Here is a 23,786-nt window from a genome sequence, read left to right as displayed (position 1 = left end):
GCCATACACAGTGCCTCTCTACAGGTTATAGACCAGCATATTTTATTGACTGTATCCAGGCAAATATTAATAGAATTGCATATAAGTAGGATTACCTAGTGTTCAGAATCCAAAATCAATGGACATTTTATGTGCATTTTGCCTTTCTATCCTGTGACTAAAATGTTGATTGCCGTTATTACAAAGTTTAGCAATATGAAAGGAAGTCTTTATTTCTTTTCTGAGGAGGACTAGTAGCCAGGATCACTCTGAAAGACTACATCTCAATAAAAGCCATCCATACATTAACAAGAACCCAGCACATATTTTTATTCCATAGTAATTTTGTCTTTTCCCTTTTAGACATCCCTACGAAATCCAGTTTGCCAAAGAATAACTCTCTCCCTGGAGAGCTTCTCCAGTGCATGTCAACACAGTGAGTTTTCCCTCCTCCAGTAAGAAAGCAACAGTATCTCCAGGGCACCTTCTGTGGGCAGGCTGGTGGGCAGCCGGGGTGTCGCTGCTCTTCTGGTGGTCGTCAGGACCCTGAATTGTGTGCTCGTGGCTCGTATGGTGGTGGTTTGAGTAGTACGTTCCACTGGCTCTGTGGTGTCACAGAGCTTCTCTTTTGACTGATAAGAGAAACAAAGGGGAAGACAATTTGAGTGATCATACATATGTTTTAAAATTATATCAAAGAAGTTGGGCTGTAAAGCACAAAAGCCTCTCAAATAAAGATGAGGAATGCATTATTTTTGTACAGGACTATAGTTATAGATTTTACTAACGTATATAAAATAGACAAGAGAAAACAATTGGATGTTAGAAAGCATTTCCATCTTTAGATATTTGGATTCCACCATTTCTGCTGTTAACCTTTCATATTACTGCTTATCTTAACCTAAATTTTATATCAGTATATTTATAAAAGACATGATGGGAAACGTTCACACTAGAAGAAAAACACGTGCATAAAGATAAGGTTTAAAACATGCTTAGGTGTGTGAAGAGAGAATGTGTTCCATTCGCATGAAATTGGTAATGCTGAATTTTAAAAATGTGGTAACTGCTCCATTCTACTTTATTGTTTGAAAAATAATCCACCACAGGATGAATGGATATTTAAAATTAAAATTTTGTTTTCCTTTAGGAAATATTCAAAACCACCCAAGCAAAGGATTGAACAGCACTCAGGTAATCACTTAGTCTATCTTCTCCTTAGCAGAGCCACATGAGGAAAAGGTGCATATTGTATTGTTCATTTATAGCCCACAAGAATAAATAATATGACATTTACCAGTAACAATCTCCAACGTGCAAACTTTCATGGTTTAGAAGTTGGCGTTTCTCCCTACCTCTGTGTGCTTCAAAGGACTCCATCCCTCTGGTGGGCCTTGAGTAGAAGATAACTATTCTGTACATGGCTGGTACTTACCCACATTGGAAAATTATTACTGAATAAACACCTTTCTTAAACTTCTCTTGTCATTAGTGAAGTACAATTCACCATACTGCTGGCTCAGGAAGAGCTCCAAAGATGGCTTCCTTGTCGCTAAGTAAATATGATACAGCTTATTCCCTCCTTCAACATCCTAGTGGCCCATTCAATTCCCCAACTTTAGTTCCTGCATCTTCTCAGCTCAGTGATCTCATGATCTCTTGCTTGACTCCACTTTAGTTATCATCCCCATACCCTGGACCTTCCCTGTGGTTGGGAATGCTTTAGTTCTGAAATCATAAATTCAGTTATCCTATTTTCAGTCTATCCATGTAGCTGTTCACTCACATACTTCTTATCCTGTGATTATGTAGAAAGCCCAAGCACAATGATTTTCTCCCATTAGTCTCCTTTTTTCCATCACTTCAGCCTCTCTTTTCAGTACCTTTAAGCATGTTGCCTTTTTCTTTTTTCCACAACACCTTCTTAGAAAATCTGCAGTACTGAATATAGTAAAAACTCTGCCTTTTCCATGCCTGAGCTGGAGAACAATCCTATAGCCTCCCACTGGGAGCTCCACAAACTTACTTCCTGCATGCCCAGTGGGGGCCTTCTGTGCTGCCTGGCAATACTGCCCTGCTCCGCTAATCTCCTCTCAAATTATCCTCAGTATCAATTTCAAACCCTCTCCACTCTACTTAGAATTGCCACCCCATAATGCCTCTACCAATTTTATCCTTGGGCTCACTTTTTATTTCTTTGATAAGAGTCATCAGCAAGAATTCTTTAAATTTATTTACAAATCACCATCCTTACTTGAACCTGAACTGACCTGTCCTTCCTCCTGTTAGGATGGATGGGGTCTATGGTATACAGCTGTTCTCTCAATCTCTACTCTGGCCCAGCTCAGCCCACCTTCTCAGGTATTGTGAACCTGCTCATCTGACCCCCTCCTTGCTCTTCAATATTTCATCTCTAATTCCCTCCTGCCTTGTTATCGGCAGCACTTAAACATACTCAAGCATGTCCAATCTTATTTTAAAAACTCTGTCTTCATTCTTCTCCACACGCACCCAAACATCATCCTGCTTTTCCTTCCATTCAGTCAGAATTCCAGAAAGACTGATCAGCCTAAGGCTTCTCAGACTCCCACAAACTTGTTTTTACCCAATCCAACTTAATTGAAACTCTCATACCAATGTTTTTTTTTTGTTTGTTTGTTTTGTTTTGTTTTTTTGCGGTACGCGGGCCTCTCACTGCCGTGGCCTCACCCCTTGCAGAGCACAGGCTCCGGACGCTCAGGCTCAGCGGCCATGGCTCACAGGCCCAGTCGCTCCGCGGCATGTGGTATCTTCCCGGGCCGGGGCACGAACCCGTGTCCCCCGCACTGGCAGGCGGACTCTCAACCACTGCGCCACCAGGGAAGCCCCATACCAATGTTTTTAAATATCTCCTTATCTACTAAATCTTCCATGTATGCTCTTGCTATCTCATTAGCATTAGGCACAGTCTGTCCACTTTCTAATCTTGGATTCTGTGACACACGCTCATCAGTTTTCTGATACCTGTCTAACAACTCCATCTCCATTTCTTTCTGTCCCTTAAGTGTTGGTGGTTCTTATGCATCTTTCCTGGCCTGTCTTTTCTCTATATGCACCGTCACTAGCAATCTCCTCCATACCTATGATTTCAATTAACATCTTTATGTTAATTATGCATAAATCTCTATCTTCAGTCTACATTCTTCTCTTGATTTTTAGGCCCAAATATTTATCTATTGGCTTACATGCATGTGGATATCACAGACATCTCAGGCTCAGTAAGTCTAAGATGGAACTTGTCACACATTATTCTCCTCCTGTGGTTCTATTCTCAAAAACATTATTATTAATCACTGTAATGTTTAAGCTAAAATCCCGAACTTGTTTTGCTTATGGCAGTAAAGGCAGACTACAGACCTTAAACGGTCCTCCTGTCACAATACAAGTGGATTCTGGATAAAACACGAATTTTAAAGCATTACTAGGATTTTCGGGAAGTAAAGAAAATCTCTGAGGGGGCCTTTCTTTTGCCTCTCCCACAAAACAGAATAAAGCAAAAGCTGTGTGCTATAAAGAAGGTAGGAGCAACATACATTAGGCAAAGTAAAAACACACAGTTTGTGCTGAGGGTAAAAATGTCACAAATTAATTATGCCCTAAGGAGATCAAGCCTTCTACCAGCAGTAGATGAGGGAGATAAATCCAAACCTCTCCTCCCCATATTAGGGCAGGAACACATGGTGTCCCCTAAAGCCCTCAGGTTCCCATCATCAAAACTTCTTTGGTGAAAGCATCACCTATTTACATGCTAGGGATTCCCATGGAATGAGATCAAACAAATGCACTTCTAATTAGAGGACCGAGAAACACAGAAAGAGAAAGAGTAGTCTGACAAAGAGCCAGCAAAAACAAAGAACAACGTAATTAGACTAGCAAAACCTTTTACATAGTAGGGGCATCAAATATGGAATATATAAAAATTATATATGAAATATTTAAAGAAATGAAAAATAAAATTTAAAAATGAAGTAGTATCACAGACTATAAAAATGACTTGGCGGGGCTTCCCTGGTGGCGCAGTGGTTGAGAGTCCGCCTGCCGATGCAGGGGACACGGGTTCGTGTCCCAGTCCGGGAAGATCCCACATGCCACGGAGCGGCTAGGTCCGTGAGCCATGGCCGCTGAGCCTGCGCGTCTGGAGCCTGTGCTCCACAATGGGAGGGGCCACAGCTGTGAGAGGCCCGCAGATTTAATAAAGATTTAAATTTTAGAAATGAAAAATATATTTGTGGAATTACTACCTTAATGGACAGGTTCAACAGCAGATTAAACAAAAGGAAGAGAGAATTAATAAACTGGCAAATAGATCTGAAGGAATCCCCCAGGATACAGCAGAGAGAAATAAGAAAATAGATGACATAAAGGAGAGGTTAAAAGATACAAGGAAATGATGAGAAGGTCCTATTCTCCAAAGAGCTCAGAAGGTAAAAATAAAGAGAATGAAGACAGTCTGACTGAATAGTATATTTATCACATGTCCGGAATTTTCACCATAATCTTCTTTGCTGTAAATATCTTTGTCACATGCATTTTTGCCACATAACTAATTGGCTGTAAGGCAATTTTGCCATAAAAGATAAAATACTTGGCTGATGGTTTGGTTTGATATACACAATACAAAAATCATGACAGATGGTGATGATCTGCCCCAAGAGTTGGTTTCTTCTTTTGAAACACACTACATGGCAGGAGAAAGAGGCCGAGGGCCTTGAAGGCACAGAAGTGAAACCATGTTTCCCACAGAACTTTGTAATGTCTGTCAATGGACATGTGACAAAATGCTAAGAACAAACAGTGCAGAGACTTTCACAACACAGTACAAAGCTCAGTTATAAACATACATCCCAGTATTTGGAAATTAATACCTTTCTTAAAGAAGGAAGAAATTTTAGTGAAAATAACATTGGGATGCTGAACAAGGAGACAAATCAATAAACAGCAAAAGAATGTAATATGATGAACAAAAGACTTGGAAGGCAAGTGCTTAGTAGGTACAACCCACAGAATAAAGTCAGTTATTTGCACAGTATTGTCATGAGTCTACACGCACGTTGAATGTATTCAGATATTTTGTATTTTGCAATGAAGTCTTTTTAATTTTGTTATTCATTTTTCATGTTTAATTATGTCCTTTCTAACATCTCTCTTTTATTTTTCGTTGTTTTATCTTTTACGGCAAAATTGTCTTATGGCCAATTATGCAGCAAAAATGCTTGTGGCAAAGATGTTTATGGTAAAGAAGCTTATGGTGGAAATACCTAGAACCCATTTATCAAACTTCATACCCAAGCAATAAGAAGACACACATCCTTATTGAGCACATGTAGATCATTTGTACAAATTACTCATTCGCTATTCCATTAAAAGTTTCAACCAATTTTAAAGAATCAGTATCATATAGAACGTGACCTCTGACAATTCAATTAGGTAAGAAATCAATAATAAAAAGATGAAATTTAAAACGGAGAAAAGACAGTCTCTTCAATAAGTGGTGCTGGGAAAACTGGACAGCTACATGTAAAAGAATGAAATTAGAACACTCCCTAACACCTTACACAAAAATAAACTCCAAATGGATTAAACACCTAAATGTAAGACCAGACACTATAAAACTCTTAGAGGAAAACATAGGAAAACATTCTTTGACATAAACCACAGCAAGATCTTTTTTGACCCACCTCCTAGAGAAATGGAAATAAAAACAAAAATAAACAAATGGGACCTAATGAAACTTAAAAGCTTTTGCACAGCAAAGGAAACCATAAACAAGATGAAAAGACAACCCTCAAAATGGGAGAAAATATTTGCAAATGAAACAACAGACAAAGGATTAATCTCCAAAATATACAAACAACTCATGGGGCTCAGTCTCAAAAAAACAAACAATCTAATTAAAAATGGGCGGAAGACCTAAATAGACATTTCACCAAAGAAGACATATAGATGGCCAAGAGGCACATGAAAAGATGCTCAACATCACTAATTGTTGGAGAAATGCAAATCAAAATCAGAATGGCCATTATCAAAAAATCTAGAAACAATAAATGCTGGTAAGGGTATGGTGAAAAGGGAACCCTCCTGCACTGTTGTTGGGAATGTAAATTGATGCAACCACTATGGAGAACAGTATGGCGGTTCCTTAAAAAACTAAAAATAGAACTACCATATGACCCAGCCATCCCACTACTGGGCATATACCCTGAGAAAACCATAATTCAAAAAGAGTCATGTACCACAATGTTCATTGCAGCACTATTTACAATAGCTAGGACACGGAAGCAACCTAAGTGTCCTTTGACAGATGAATGGATTAAAGAAGATGTGGCACATATATACAATGGAATATTACTCAGCCGTAAGAAACAAAATTGAGTTATTTGTAGTGAGGTGGATGGACCTAGAGTCTTTCATACAGACTGAAGTAAGTCAGAAAGAGAAAAACAAATACCGTTAACGCATATATATGGAATCTAAAAAAAAAAAAACAATGGTACTGATGAACCTAGTGGCAGGGCAAGAATAAAGACGTAGACATAGAGAATAGACTTGAGGACATGGGGTGGGAGGGGGAAGCTGGGACGAAGTGAGAGAGTGGCATGGACATATACACACTACCAAATGTAAAATAGATAGCTAGTGGGAAGCAGCAGCATAGCCCAGGGAAATCAGCTCGGTGAGGCTCAGGAGGGAGGGGATATGGAGATATATGTATGCATATGGCTGATTCACTTTGTTGTACAACAGAAACAAACACAGTATTGTGAAGCAATTATACTCCAATAAAGATCTATTAAAAAAATAATAAAATTTAAAAAATAAAGTAAAAAATAAAATTTCCATAATTCAGAAATGTGATATAATTCACAATCCAATGTAAATTCAGTAAGAATATTGACAAGACTGATTGACTGATTGATTGATTACAGATCTTGTAAGTTGAGTCTAAAATTTATATGAAGAACAAAAGCCCCAAAGTTGTCAAAACGCTTGTGGAGATGAAAAAGTAAAGAGGTTTGTTGTATAAACAACAATATTTCTTATGAAGCTATAGTAATTGAGACAGTGTAATATACAATGTATCCATTCTTCCAAAAAGTCATTTGGATCATGTCACCCCCTTAATTAAAACCCTCCAGATAGCTTTCTCTTGCCTTTAAGATAAGGCCCAAACTCCTTCAATGTTACATTTAGGGCCCTGTTTACCTCACCAGTCTCATCTCTCACCACTCTTCTTACCTTCAGTTACCCTTCAGAAGTCATGTTAAATATCATCTCCCCAAGCAAATGTTCCCTTGTCCTACTTAACGAGACCATGCACTTAGAGTTCTTTGCCTGAGTGGTTTTCTAAGTGCTGTCCTTTGTTAAGTGTCTGTCTCCCCTGCTACACACATTTCTCACACTTTTACATTAGCAGTGCTTAGAGCAGTACATAATAAATGCTCGTATTAGGATTTGTGCTTATTGAATAAATTCATCTCACAAGATCAGAAGGAAAATTTAACACTGCTTTTAGGCACAGAAAATGGACTGGACTTGGTGACCTTGTTTAGTTACCTGTAACAGAAGGATAGAATTCCTCACCATAAAGCAAGTAATGTTGACGATTTACTTACAGAATAAAAAGGAAACATTGAATATTACAGAATGTACTAGATTCTGAGCTCCTTAGGAAGAGAGGGTAATTTTTTAAAAAATTCTTTGTAATTTTAGTGCTTAGCACAGGCCATAGGACATGATTAAATTCCCCACAAATATCTTTAGGAGGCCTTAGAATATGACGGATTCTTCTCTATAGCTTATGTTTCATGGTGGGCCCACAGTAAAGCAAGAAAATGACGATGTCTGAATCACCCTCTTGACCTTTACGCAGGTATTCAATTTCAACATTGTTAACTGAGGTAACTGTGATTACAAGAAGGAAACATCAACCTGAAAACACAACTATGACTCTATCAATATATTGTCTTTTTGAACTACTGTTGTTAAATAAGTGACATGAAATAGATAAATGAGTATTTATCACTGTAATTCCCCCCAAACAACTGTCAAAAAGTTGATTAAAGCTGCATCGGCAACACTGTACTTAATGTTCAAGAATATCCTGAAAGACGTATTTTTCAAGATAGTTATGAGGCATCATAAATAAAAACTAAATTAAAACTAAAGGCTCTAGTAACTAGGATTGCCTAAGAGTTCCGAAAATAGCTCTTTGACATGGTTTGCTTTACTAGATGAGAAAAGTTATAATGGTTTTTATTCAAAATTCAAACCCTAAAACTTAACAAAGGGAGAAGAAACAAATACTTTTCTTTCTGAATTTTATAGGATATTTTTATGTGACTCTGAAATGACAGTGTAAATGCAATTCACTAAAAAATTGTAACTAGGTCAAAATCCATTCTGCAATTTTATTTACTTGCTTGAATCAATTCTTTGCATCATTGTCTCCATCATGTTTGCCTGGGACTTAACTGTTTCCATGTTAGACCATGTCTACCTTCTTCTATCATGCCAATTTGCTGCAATCAATCTTTCCCCCCATTCCAATGATTTTGTTATTTGAGCGAAGAAGATGAACAATGGCTTCCTAGATCTCAAAAAGCAGCAAATGTTTAAGAGAACTGCCCTTTGCTCACAGAGACTTAAGTCCTGGTTCTACTGTTGCTGAGTCACACACCTAATTCCAGACACTCTCTCTCCACCCGCTTCCCCAACATCTCCCCTCACCCTTCCCTCTTCTCCTCTTGGTCCTATGGAGGCAATAACAGCTCTGACCTCATAGGATGGGTATAAGAATAAATTGAGATAATACATGTCGAGTTAAACCCAACATCTGGTACATATAAGGGCTCAGTAACTGATGGCCCTTTTTATTAAATTAGATACCATTTTCATTAAGTTGCAGCAACAATACATGACAGCTTGGTCCCAACAATCTTGTCATAATAAAGCACATGTGTACCTCTTCAGGGCATCCGCTGTCCACCCAGTCCTGCCGATGGCGATCAAATCCACTGGAACATCTTCAGAGAAGGCCACGTTGCAGATCAGAAAAGAAAGTATGGGGTGCAGAGTGGGGGTAGAAATTAAAAGAAAAAGATCGGTAAGTAGTTAATTCTAAAATCTGCACAATATAACCTTTCTTCTATAGAACTGTTAGCTGGAGCAGTGGAGAAGCCTTTATGGAGGTCTGCATAACGGACTACTCCTTAGGTAATGGTACTGTTATGGTTGCACGTGGCAATAAATCACGCCACTGAGGCTCACTGCACCGGGCAGAACACCTGGATGCCCACGCAAAGGTGAGACAGTAGCTATTCTATGAAGTTGGCTTTTCTTTTCCTCATACATATGTATTTTTCATCATCACAACGTGTGGATAAAATCTTTTGCAGGTATTTTTCAGATCTTTTTCTTTGTTTTAGTTAAAATTTAAGACCTGCAGTCACACAGACTCTTTCCCTATTGTGCAGTAAAAGCTTAGTAACTCAGCGGGTTTGGGGTGTTCAAACCCACACATTCCAAAGAAAGAACTGGCCCTTGCCCAGCTCCTGGGAGATCACTTCTAATCCCCTGGAATATCCTGCCTGATAAAAGTGCCTTTGTATATCTTGGGTCTTGGGCTATGTTAGATCATACTAACAATATGATTTATGGTGAATGTCTGTTTTTATTTGCCTAGGGCCCTGGGCCACGTTGCATCCGTTTGACCCCTGGGGGCACTGGAGATGAGAGAGAAAGTTAGTCATGCAGAATTTCGTACCTACGTGATGGCCCTCAGTAAAAATCCTGGACGGTGATGAGCCTGGATAAGCTTCCTTGAGTGGCAACACTTGGTGTGTGTTTTCACAAATAGTTGCTGGGAGGATTATGGGCCAACTCCACTGTGGGAGGATGACCGGAAGCCGTGCCTGGTCACGGCTGGACTCTGCCCTACGTTCCTTCCCTTTGCTGATTTTATTCTGTATCCCTTTGCTGTAATAAATGGCAACCTTGAGCATAACAGCTTTGCTGAGTTCCGTGGGTCCTTGTAGTGAATCAGTGAAGTTGAGTGTGTTCCTGTGGGTCGCTACCAGCGCTACGATTAGGTCACGTCTAAAAGGTCAAATTCAGCAAGCACTGGGTTGATGAGATTTTGCTCACTCCCACTCTCTTTCTTGACTCAAATCATTTTCTGCCCCCACTACCTATCCAGCTACAGTTCATTCACTTTTCAAGACCCAGAAATTACTACCCAGAGCCCATTCGGATAAAGCTTCATCATTGCTGTGATCATCTCTCACTTTATTACTTAACTTTTCTCGTTTATATAAAATTTCATGGCTTTATGTCTTATTTACCAAACTTGATTGTGAACATTTTAAAGTTAGGGCCAGTGTTATATTTGATCATACCTAGTATATCTGACATATGATTTCTTTTTCATATTAGAAACTTTAAATATTTTTACCAGTTTATGAAAATTAAGGATTTGCACTGCCCCTGAATTTTAATATATTAATATATATACTTATATATAATATATATGAATAAATATCAATCTAAATAGATATTTATCTTTTTTTCAAAATAAATGGAGGCTTTTGGTCATAGTTTCTTATAGGCTGTTCAACTTTAGTCTTATTTTTCTTAGAGCGCTACTTTACAACTTTTTTTTTCCACTTGTTTTGCAATGAATCTACACGATGATTTTTTGTAAGAATCCCTGCCAGAGATCAGGTACCATGGCATGAATGAGCACAATTTAATTCAAGTGAAATGTGAAAACAGCTCGACTGTCAACAAAAAAGACCATATTTATCATTCTGCCCTGACATGATCTGTTAGAGCTCAGCTATTTCATACCTACCATCTGTGTTGAACAAGCTTAAGTGTGGAATAAACATCAGTGTGTGATCTGGCATCCCGAGTTTGAGAGTCCCCAGTTGGTCAAGGCTATCTCTGGTTACCCAAAGAGATTCTGCCATTTAGAGTCCAATTCCAGATGAATTAGATGGCTGTTGCCTCTTTTTTTTTTTCTTCCCTTCAAGTTTACTTAAATATTGAAAAGTATACTGACATTCTCTTCTGCAAGATGGGAATATATCGATTTTCCACAAAGAATATATTTTGGGAGCCATCTGACAAGTTATTAAATGCAACAGATAATTTTTAAAATGCAGTTCGTCTTTACTTACTCCATTCTAGATGTATTCAAAGCCAGTGGGAAATAGCAACTTTTAGCTTATATTATAACAAGACAGTACCAAATCTTAAATTTATGAGTCAATTTTATCTTAAGTAATTAGTCCCTTAAATTATTACATTAATCCCAGAGAAAAGTACAGAAACACCGCAGTTTGCTTGAGTTATTAAATAATCTCTCAATTATAGTGTGTGAAATTAGGTTCTACTGAAAATATGTAATTCAATTAACTAATCCATTCATTTATTTATTCACACTGCAGCTTACTAACTGCTAGGGTGGGAAGGATTGAGAATGGCAAAACACAAATAAGGTTTGGTTTGAAAAATTCATATATTTTTGTACCTTACGGTGCCTTAAAAAATTAACACAACGGAACCCTGCCTTTTCAGCATTTTATTTTATAACCCAGTAGTTTAAATAACATCGAAAACCTATTATAAATGAAAGTGTGTGTGTGTGTGCGTGTGTTGTATAAATCATCACGAAAAGCTACCTTTCTATTATTTCTGAATTCTAAATAAATAAAAAATCACTTTTGAGAACACCTTCCTCTCTCCACTGAGCTGCTGTGTCATTTTTCTATAACATCACGACATTAACCATGTCATACTCCAGAATGTTGATTTCCAGTGTTCTCAGAGAGGCTCTCCTGACCTGGAATCACCTGGTGTTCCTGCTGAAATGCAAATTCCTGGATCTAACTGGATAAGATTCTCCCACAACTTGGGCCCAGTAATTTTCACTGTAAACAGGTGCCCCAGGTGATCCTCACCACACTGAAATGGGAAAACCACTGCCTTCCTGTAAGCTATGGCAATACTGCAGGCCCCTTCACACTCCACCAGCCCATCTCCTGTGCCTTATTACACCTCCCTGAAAGTGTACTCTTCCAGTCTCTGCCTTTGAACACGCTATTACCTATGTCTGGAATACCTTCCTTGTCTCCAATTAGTAAACCCAATTCAACTCAAGACTTACCTCCTCCCAGCAGCATTTCCTTTTCCTCTCACCCGGAAGAGTTAGCACACCTTTTTCAATGCCTCTCAATACCAAGTGCTGGTGTTTGTTATTACTTGGTTGCTTTCAAGCTTCTTGTACTCACAAGACTTTGGAGGGAACATGGTTCAAATGAAGATTCTGGGCTCAAACTGCTTGAGTCACAGTTTTGGCTTGGGCACCAAATAGGTATGTGATCTTAGGCAAGTTATTTTTCCTATCTAAGCTGGTTTCCTCATCTATAAAACGAGGTAAGGGAGGTTAGGTAAGGATTAAAAGTAGACTGTTGTATAGGCAACATTTAGTAAATATCAGCTGTTTTTAATACCCAAGGAATGTCTTTGTAGAATGTATGTAGCAAGGTTGACAACTGTTGAAAATGAGTAAGTAGGACTTCAACTGTATAGATAGGATTTAGAAAATGTTTAGGAACTAATGCTGTGTCCCATGTTAATGTGAAATGTGTTTTACACTTGAAGTCCCTTATCATCATATTTGGGAATTAGTATTACAGAATCTTGTGAGTGAAAATCTAAGCTGCTCTCAAATATGGAGCACATCTTTATTCAATATTTATAAATAGAGGTTATATGGTTTTGTAAATATTCCTTAAGAATTGATTTTGACAGTCTGAGCTCCTAACTACAATAGATTTCCAATGTTTTTATTTTCAAGTTATTCCCTTCTTCTCACTATTACTTAATTCCAAAACGAATCATTAGAGAGCTCTACTTCCAGTTAATTGTATTATTTTCCACTCAGTTTCAATAGGATGTTGATTTCAAAGCCCTCAGGAGCCATATTAAGTGAACCCCATTTAATAAGGCAGCCTAGAAAAGAATTCTCCTAGCTTGCAGCGTCTATCCAATCATGAGATTAAAGCGTAAATCTTGTCACATCTCTAACTTACCTGTTTTGTGGAAAGGGTTTTAGAAATAAAACTTATTTTGCAAAGGTAATATATACAGATGAAGAAAATAGAGTAAATGTTAAAATACATACACAAGCATTAAAAATGAAGTCCATGTCTTTCTACACAATTGAACATGTGTCATTTCACCAGTGAGATGAAACATCTACAAAAGAAAATTTAGGAGAAAAACTTCACAGAATCCCGAGACCCAGTTAGGAATTAGTTTGGAGATCGGGGGTCAGCATGTTTTTTGTAAAGAACAAGGTAGTAAATACTTTAGACTTTGTAGGCTATATAGTTTCTATCCTAACTGCTCACCTCTGCGGTTGTAGCTCAAAAGCAGCCACAGACAAATGCATAAAAAAATGGGTGTGGCTGCATTTCAATAAAACTTTATTTACAAAGCCAGGAAGTGGGTCCAATTTGGCCCACTTGCTGTAGTTTCCTGACCTGTTATCTAAAAATAAAGATCTTTAAAATTCTGAAGACTAGAATACCTCATCGAAGTGTCTGATGATTTAAATGGTCCATGCAGCCTTGGGTGTACTTATTGGCATGCTATCTTAATGGAAAAATCAATTGCATATTTAGTAAGTTTTCTTGCCATCGTCTGCAAAAGTGTGAAAAATGATCCTCCAGCATCAAAAAAATGGAAAATGCTTAAAAAATGAAGTATTTTAGAAGAGAAACAAGTATAATGATAAACATCTGTGATTATAACTAACTAATAACATTTATCTTACCGTGAGTCTGGAGCGTAAGATATGGCAAAATCAATTTGTTTTGAAATACCGAAAAAATGTCATTGGAAAGGTAGGTCATAAAATTTACAATGCTGATTACAATCATCATTATTATCAATAGAATATTAGAAAAATATCATATCTCATTTCCCATATGGGGCATGCTTGTTCCTAATTGGCCTCAGGCATGAGACGGATGATTTTACTGCTAGAAACACTTCTCCTAAAATCAAGAAACTTGAGCTTAAAGTTTTTCAGAATTTTCATGCCTGAACCACTCAGTACAAAGAGCTCTGGGAATGACAGGTGAATTTAAGCACACAGTAATCTATTACAGAGACAGTACTATAGGACAAATTATGAAATTTCACATCATTATAATATGCAAGGGTATGCAGCATGTTTTCTTTTAGTAAAAGCTCTTGATATTACTTGTAGCTCAGAATCATAATCCAATGCCAACAAGAATAGTTATCTGCAGAACGCAGGAACTTTGCTTTGGAGATGAGTTTTGGATGGAAAACTGGGGTCAAATCATCTGATATCTGATATCCAGAACCTTGTCATTTTACAGCTGTGGCATCTTGCAGAGCTGCAGGTTTTATAAAATAAAGGCTTAATTTTCTTTAGATTTCTAGAATCTAGAGCAGCCCTAGTATGTCTTTAAAAGTATAACACCAGGGTCTTTTATCCTTCCAATTCTTTTATCTCATTAAAAAAATTCACATCTTATTTCTCTTTCCTTCCGAACTATTGGTTAAAAAGATATTTTTTAACTTTTTGGTTTTTATTTCCCCTATCTTTCAATGAAAAATATTTTCAAAAAGGAAAAACATTTTTGTAATTGGCTTTCCATGCTGGAGTTCTTTCTTCCTCTGAGTGTCACCTCCTGATTACAAGTCTGTTTTCAGTTTTGGAGTGTGTAAGGTAGGAAAGAATTGATGCTGGGAATGAAGCTACATTCTTTAGGCTTATCTGGAAGTAAGCTGATCTTTTCAAAAATCATTATGATTAAAAGGCATTACTGATGTTGGCAAAATATCCTCATTTATGCACTGTTAATACTTTAAGGGAATGAAGGACATATAAAAGTAGACTTAGATATGCCATGAAATAGTGATGCATAAAAACAGTCAGTTATACACTGGACAATCCAGTAAACTCATTTTAGGGCCAAATAATTAGTAATGGGCTGGTGCTGTGAACTTTCAGCATGTTTTAATCAGGGAGATGCTGACTCTACCCAGATTATTAGATATCTGAGTACTTATTTTATAGCTACATTAAAAAGTTTCTTAAAATACTACTTAGAAGGGGCAAGAGAATGAAGTATTCACCCATATGGAAACAGTTAAAAGCTATTTGATTCAAAAGACTCGGACTGACTTGTTGCAATACTAATCTCACAGTAAAATTCAATTGTTATCTCTGTTCTACCTAACTTTTACGTGCTGCTAGTGGATACTGAAATATGGCTCAGGGAATTTTAAATGATGCAAGTTTGGCTGTGTATTGACTTAAATAATCCTTCATTACAGAGCATCATATAATCTCTGTATTTACAAGTTTAAGCCTGATGTTTGGACATTGTGGTTGTTATTTTTTAAAAACCAGCAGTAGATGAAATAGTTAAATCTGAATTCCTCAACGACTTCCAGCTTTGTGCTGATTCACCTGCATGAAGGGGATGTGACTGCATTAGCAATATGAAGTATGCAATTTCAGAAATCTTCCAATTCTATCAAAAACCAGATTACTCCAATGTAGTTTCTCAAACTTTTTGAAATAAACCATATCAAGAAACATAGTTAACATCAAGTGTTTAGACATTTATATATCTGGTTATGTGTGTATGGTTGTGTGTTTGTGTATGCTGAAACTAAATATTTATTGTGATGTTTCTTTTTTTTTCTCTAAACATACAAATAAAGCACAGAGATATTTGTATTCCATTCTATTTCATTAACAAAAATGCTGGTTGCAACCCACTGGGTAATTGATAGCATGACCCTCCTGAATTGCAACCCTCAGTTTGAATAATACTATCCTAATAGTTTAAAATTTTAATCATATTTATGCTTTAAATAGTATTGCCTGGTTTGTAAAACAATCATTTTAATAGAAAATTACAGAAAAGTATAAAAACAGAAATTAAAGTAGGTAATATCCCAACGCTAAGATACAGTTAGTTTTATTTTCCAACCAATCTTTATTTAACATATAATTATATATACTTATGTATTAATCATATTGGAATCATAACATGTGATAACACTTTTCTACAGTTAATATGATAATCTGGGCATTTTTCCATGTCCATAAATATCCCTTGAGAGTTAATTTTTAATGACAGCATATACTTCATTATATGGCTTGATAAAAATTTTATTGCATGCTATATAGGAAAGTTGTTAAAAGAGTAAATTCTGTGAGCTATCATAAAAGAAAATTTTTTTCCTTTTTATCTTTCCTTTTTTTGTATCTATATGAGAAGATGGATGTTAGCTTAACCTACTGTGGTAAACATTTCACAATATATGTAAATCAAACTATCATGCTGGAAGCCTTAAAATTATTTGGTGATGTATGTCTTTTATTTCTCAATAAAACTGGAAAAAATTATTCAACTTTTATATGAGCATAAAATAACATGTATGTTATTTTAAACCTTATAAAAATACATACCACCATTCTTTTTGCAACTTGATGGATTAAAAGTGACAGTCATGCTTTAATTAGCATTTCTTTATTACAGGTGAGGTGAAATGTTAAACCATGTTTATTGACAATTCGTATGTCTGTCTATATCTTTGAGTGTATATTCATTTCTTTTACTCATTTTATTCAATTGGGCTATTCTTTTTTTATAGTGTGTCTATAAAATAAGGCATTAAATTTCTGTTAAATATCATCTGTCTGTAATTTGCCATTCAATTCAAAATGATTTTTTTTTTTGCCATACAGTGGTTTGTATCTTTACACTGTGAAGTTTTTCAACATTTTCTTCAAGATTCCTTTCTTTGCCTTTTGCTCAGAGAGGCCTCCGTTACATTGGCATTAAGTAAAATTTGCCATAATCTCTCCTAGTTAGTTCATTATTTCATCCTTTGCTTTCAATTCTTTAATCTACTCTAAATTTATTGTGGTATATGGCATGATGCTATAACCAAATCTAAAGAGACAAATTTTATTCAGATTGATGGCTAAGAGTCCCAGGATCTCTTAGCCATCCTTGAACAAGAGATCTTTATCCATCGTTTGGAATTGCATGTTTAATCACATAATAAACTCATATGCTAAGGTCTATTTCTGAAATTGTATAATCTTCCATCAATGGCCTTGTTTCTTCTTGTACAATTCCTATAATGATTTCATTATTACAGTTTTATCTAATGATTTATCTAAACTTAGTTTAAGTCTGCCTTCATTGAACCTATTTTACAATTTTTTCTTGAGTTGTCTCACTCTTTATTCTTCCCTGTGATTTTTATAATTATAGTCTGATGTCCAAATAATAATGTTATTGATGGAATTGATGTGGAAATAATTGACATCTTAATATATTCTAGCTTCCCATCCATTAATATGTTTATTCAGGTGCCTCATCAAACTTTCATTATTTTCTTTACATGGAACCTACACATCATTAAGTTTGTTAGTAACTATTTTATCTATTTTTGCTACTGTTAAGGAGCTTTAACCATTGCATTTTCTAAATGGTTATTTCTGACATGGAAAGCTATTGACTTCTGTGTATTTTGTATCTGACTCCTTTACTTACAAATAATAACTTTGCTTCTCCTTTCCAATAGTCATGTCTCTTATTTGTTTCTTTTCTCTGTGTGTTAACCAGAGTTATAGAATTCTGGTACATAATAGTGGGAATCACACCCATGCCTTCTTCCTTATTTTAATGGGAATGTCTCTGGGGCATTAATGTTTAGTATATTTTTTGCACTGTTTGAAATAATATTTGTTATCATGTTAATATGCATATTTTGATTTCAGTCTGCTAACATTTTTACTTAGAAAAAAATGTTGGATTTTATTAAATATATTCCCATCTATCAAGATGACTAAATGATTTTCAATACCAGTGCTATAAATGGCATTAATAGATTTCTTTAAACCAAACCATGTTTGTATTCATGGAGTAAATTCATTATTTGGCCATGTTTTAATTAGTTTGACTTTGTTAACTATAATGCAGTATCTCTATGAATAATCTATAGCTAACATCCTACATAACGATGAAAGACTGAATGTTTTTCTCCTAAAATTAGAAACAAGACAAAATGGCTACTCTCACTACTTCTAATCAGCAGCGTACTGTACAGTTTGAAGAGGCAAAGTTAGAACCCAAGAAGGTGAAGCTTTGGCAAAATAATCAAATCATTAACAGCTTCCTGCCTCTCATCTTCCTTGTATGAACGTAAAGTAAAATAAGTCAACTCATAGCTTGATTAAGTGGCAAAAACAAGGCAGCCACAGCAGACTTTGGAAGAATTACTGAACTGCTGAGACTTATAACAACCCTCATTAGAGATACAAAGTAATATTTGTTATGATGTTGGAAAGCTGAAAAGCTAATGACTTCAATACTACAATGACAAAGTCAGCCAGAACCCAAGGGATACCTTAGGGTTTAATGTTCCGAGATAAGTGGGTAAACTTTTTGAGTAGGGTGGAAATCATAAGCTACTAAAAAGACAAAAATTGCAGGTATTCCGCTTTTTGAGACACTGGGATTCGTATATATCACCAGACGAAACCAGACATCTCTGGTCATTGAGCCATCTGTCAATATAGTCAGCTTAAGAAATGATCTGCTCTGGGATTTCCAGAAGAGGGTAGCCGCTGGGGCTTAGGTGAAACTGAGACACAAACAACAACAAAGACTCAGCATTTTCATTTGCTTTCTACCAACTCCTTTTCAAATTTCTAACATACTTAGTTTGCTTGCCTTCTGTTTTATTGAAGCCCCTTTTACCATTCCATCTGACTCACCTCTTCTATGAGACTTAACCCAGGCTGTGCTCCCAGGGAAGGGTCCTCTCATGGAGGACTATCCTTCTCCCAAGTGCAACCTCCAATCAAGATTACAGTGCCCAGCTTGAGAACAGAACATTTACTATATGTTAAAAGTTATACACTTAGAGATGAATGCAAAGTCTTCAGTTTACCAAAGGCTATTACCATTTAAAATCAAACTTGTTATCCCAACCGTATGAGTAAGATATTCCTTCACTGACTGATCTTAAATATGGCTTTGGCAACTTGCCAGAATCTGGCTGCGAACACATTTTAACAGTTTGGCTTCTTATTTATGAAAGATTTCAACTCCTTTAGAAACACCATAATTCTTCAAAGAACATATGTGGTAATCTGAGGCTGAGGTATGGTAATTGAAGGCAGACTATGACAATTAAATAGATAGTTCATTTTGTTTCTTCAAATTATATACACATGAATAAGATATTACATAGTTTTTATCTTAGAAAAAGGAAGATTATATTTATTGGTAATTATTCCTAACAGCAAAATTAATCATTTTTGTAGCTTTTAGAATATTTGTGTAAAGTGAGTATTCCATTTAAAAAACAATGGTCTTTTCCCACCTAAGTGTGCAACTTCTGGAGTCCTGTATTTGGGCAGCATTCTAGCACATTCTGAAGAATCTGGGAGCACAGCACATTGTGTCACATTAGAAAAGAGAACTCCCCTTGCCACACTCAACTCCCTTTCTGAATTTGGGCACCAAGAGCAATGGAGTCTCTAGACTTAAATGAATAATTAACTTGATTAATAATTTCAACATGCTATTGGGGCACTGCCAGGGAAAAACAAAACAAAACATCATCTCACTTACTATGGGTATAATGAGGAAAAGAAAAGGAAGGAAGTGGAGGTTATTGACGTCATTCGATCATGTCGTAGTTGACATGTGTTCAATAACTGTCAGTTATGTAATTCTCACCCGAATCTGGCAGTATTCCTTACACTTATTCCCATTTGACTACTGCAAAAAATTGAGGCTGCATTATTTAGTGGAAAGAGCATAAGCTTCAGAATTGCAAACATAAAATTAGGTTCAGGTCTTGACTCTGCCATTGATTGATGTGATCCACCTCCAAGTTATTACTGGAGATTACAGAGTGAGATCTATGGCGAGTTATTGTTGGAGATTCAGTTTCTGTAAATTGGAGATTGTAAAATCTACCTTCACTGGGTGAGGATTAAATGAGATAATATAGGTGAAGTACCCTTCCAGTGTCTGACATAGTGAGTGCTCAATAAATACGTTATTTTATGCTTTATTACCATTCATAGCACCTAGCACAGGTCGAAAAATGCCTATTGGGAAAAAAACATATTGTAACCTAACCAGTTACTGATATAACTGAAAATCTATAAAATATCCTTCAAGCACTGACCCAGCTTCTTTAGCCACAAAAATTAGGTATATAAAACAAAGAGGACAAATCTTTTCTTTTTGATGAATGAATTCTTCCAGAATCTAAAAATTCCTTGCCCAGCATTCAACTTTGCTATTTTGGTAGAACAGAAGTGAGAGTTGAGCCCTCAGGGAAAGAAAAAAAAAATTCTTCCTCATGGCTGTGAGCCATTGAAGCAAACACCCAGTTATAAATAAAACCCCTGGACATTTCCGGATTCTGATTTTTGACACCCTTTCTTAAAACTTCTTGATTTCAGACCAAATATTATACTTAAATGGCACTTTCAAATGCATAGAAGTGGACAGAAAGAGCAGTCACTTTTACTTTGCTGTTGGCTCCGGAAAAGGAACATAAAGTCTTGCAGGTTTAGGTGTGCCATGCCTCTGTAAAATGCTATCCTTCTGCCAGTAAATTTTTATTCCATGGTGCTCAGAGATTAATGGCTCCTGGTCTTTCAGAGCTGTCTGTCTTCCTCAGGAACATCAATGTTGCATGAATCAACTCACCTCTGTTCTGCCAAGATAGCAAAGTCGGGCTTGGGTAAGGAACCAGAAATCCCTTCGAGGAGATGATTATCTATCTCATCAAAGAAAGGTCTCTATCCCAATTTAATTTTTTTTTACTATAAAAAGTTTCAGAATTTTACTTGGAATGCTGAGATTTATAGAGAAACAGATAAGATGGTATTTCTAGTTTCTCAGAGAACCATAGGATGAACTTTTCTTTATCCTCGTTTACCATTTGGGAAAGTACTATAAGGGAATAAAAGTGACATCTGTCATCATCTCTCCAGGAACGGGAACCAGTAAACCGTCCCAGACAAATCAATCTCTCTCTCCCCCTCCTCTCTGCCTCTGCCACCATTCCTTAAGAGATAGAGTGTTTCTAATCACAGCGCATTTGGGTCCTCGCAAATGATCTGTAGAAAGAATGGGTGAAATAGGAAGATTAGTATTTTAAACTAGGAAAACCTGTATTAATCACGGATTTTTTTTTTTTTTTTTTTTTTTTTTTGTTACGTGGGCCTCTCACTGTTGTGGCCTCTCTCGTTGCGGAGCACAGGCTCCAGACGCGCAGGCTCAGCGGCCATGGCTCACGGGCCCAGCCGCTCCGCAGCATGTGGGATCCTCCTGGACCGGGGCACGAACCCGCGTCCCCTGCATCGGCAGGCGGACTCTCAACCACTGCGCCACCAGGGAAGCCCTTAATCACGGATTTTTAAGCTCTGTCCGGAGTTCAGGGTTTAGTTTGGCAGAGGCCTTCAATGACTGCTGTAGCGAGTGAGGAGGAGATGGGAGGGCCTGGCTATGAACCCGCTATAAGATATAATTTTATCTGTTTTGTATTTGAAGTTTCTGCTTTTCAAAAATGTTTCTCCTGCTTAAGAAGAAAAAGTTTGAAAACCGTTTTATTAAATCATTTGTATACCTCATCCCATTAATTAATCTAGGCTTGTTATCATTATATTTTACAATGTAATTAAATCTTTTAGACAAGTACTATGAGCTCATTTAAAATATGGTAATATAACTTTGACAGGGCACTCCGAGAAGCAACTTTTTCTCTCTGTATGTCCCTAGAAGATGTAATTTAAGGCATTTTAATACCAGACAATAATACCTGAGTGAATCTTATAATGACCAGCAGAACACTGTCTTTTAAAAGATATTTGCTTAATGATTTCTGATAGTGCACTTCTATTTCCTTCAAGAGATATTATACTTGTGAGATAACTTTTCTAAGATCCAGGTTAAATTAGAGTATCTCTCATACATGTGTGGCAGTCCATATTTGTTTACATTAATCATTCAAACTTGAAAATAGTCATTGCTCCATTTCATCAATTTATTTGCTCAAGGAACATATTTCTCCATGCATATCTTCGGCTCACGGGAAACTCAGCTTTATCTTCTAAAGTCTTAAGAGTGATTATTCCAAGTAGAAGTAAATTGATTTCGGTGGAAACACTTCCAAGATTTCTAGACTTTGCTGTAATGTTACATAAGATGATTTCCTTATTATTTTAAAACTGCATGTTTAAGTATTTTGAAATATATCCCATCTATCTACATTTGAGTTCAATTTGCCACTTGAAGTCTAGATTGTAATATCAATGCTTAAAAAAATAATAAGTATAATTTTGTAGTGGCTTTTAGTATACATAAAGCTTTGATTTCTTTTAAAATTTTTATTCTTTTTTCTTCATTATAAATCTTTGAACTCACCTGGAAGGGTCTGTTTCTAAGACTATACCAAGCCCAGGTCCTTATGTAGATTACCAACAATGTATTAATAAATTCTTTCCACTTTAAGAAATGATACTGGGGCTTTCCTGGTGGCGCAGTCGTTGAGAGTCTGCCTGCCGATGCAGGGGACACGGGTTCATGCCCTGGTCCGGGAAGATCCCACATGCCGCGGAGCGGCTGGGCCCGTAAGCCATAGTGGCTGAGCCTGCGCGTCCGGAGCCTGTGCTCCACAACGGGAGAGGCCACAACAGTGAGAGGCCCGCGTACCGCAAAAAAAAAAAAAAAAAAAAAAAAAAAAAAGAAATGATTCTGGTCATAAAAGAGTGTTCTGCTTCCTTCCTTTATTCTATATCAGATTTGTCAGGCATATAAAATATCAAATTACTAAATGCTAATTCTATTAGAGTTTTATGCAGCTCATGTGTACAAATGTTCTATGTCCCATTAAAGGCAGCAAAAAGAAGGATTTTAAGAATTTGGGTGTGAAGCAATTTTCTGCTTCATAAAATACAGTTAGTGTCGCCTTATGTTTACAGAAGCATTCTTGGATGTGTAGATTTTTCTTCAGATTTGCTTTTAATGAAACTGACTTAGTATTCCAGAGCACCCCTTTAACCCAGATCGAAAAAAATATTTATAGCAAAAGCTATATAAGCATAAGGAGAATGGATATCTAGACCTGAATCTTCATGTTGATAGTTCAGAAGACCCATTAATTCAACATTCTCAAAATCTTCTTTATTATTCATTTTCAAACACTATTATATTCATTTGACCTGGTCCTTCATTTGCTGTTTGTCATTTCCTTAGGTGGTAACTATTAGAATCACCTCATTTATCCCAGTGTCACTGTTTACTTCATTAAACCCTTCAAAACCAGACAGTCAATATTTTCTTCCAAAATAATTTATTGTGAATACATATTTTACTTTTTCTTCTGATTAATCAACATATTTGTTATATGTTTTCCATTTGTCTGGCAAACTCTTCTTGTAAATGGCCAGATAGTAAATACTTCAGGCCTGTGGCTCTTGTGATCTCTGTCAGAGGAATTCCTTTATGGAGAATAATTGAACTTAACCTAGGAATTCTAGCTATGCCTTAGGTCCTGAACACACAAATGCAGTTAAAGCTTAGACAATAGCAAGGATTTCCATAATGGTGTTAGGTAGGGTGACCATATAATTAACTTATAGGGCGAACCACTACACTTTTGAGAGAGAA

General features: G+C 36.5%; 1 protein-coding gene across 1 annotated transcript in view; it reads right to left on the bottom strand.

The window, feature by feature from the left end:
• PLXDC2 (plexin domain containing 2) overlaps positions 1–23,786 on the bottom strand; it is a 416,593-nt gene that overhangs the window by 68,230 nt on the left and 324,577 nt on the right. Inside the window, exons 11-12 of the mRNA XM_027121784.1 lie at positions 8,981–9,041; positions 464–611 (exon numbers count right to left, since the gene is read on the bottom strand). Coding sequence (XP_026977585.1) covers positions 464–611; positions 8,981–9,041 — 209 coding nt within the window. The remainder of the gene's footprint in view (positions 1–463; positions 612–8,980; positions 9,042–23,786) is intronic.

Source organism: Aethalodelphis obliquidens, unplaced genomic scaffold (genome assembly GCF_003676395.1).
Source record: "Aethalodelphis obliquidens isolate GAN/ISIS:26980383/991018 unplaced genomic scaffold, ASM367639v1 scaffold23, whole genome shotgun sequence".
Classification (NCBI taxonomy): domain Eukaryota; kingdom Metazoa; phylum Chordata; class Mammalia; order Artiodactyla; family Delphinidae; genus Aethalodelphis; species Aethalodelphis obliquidens.
Note: the sequence above shows the minus strand (reverse complement) of the source record. Positions and strands in the feature narration are given on the sequence as shown.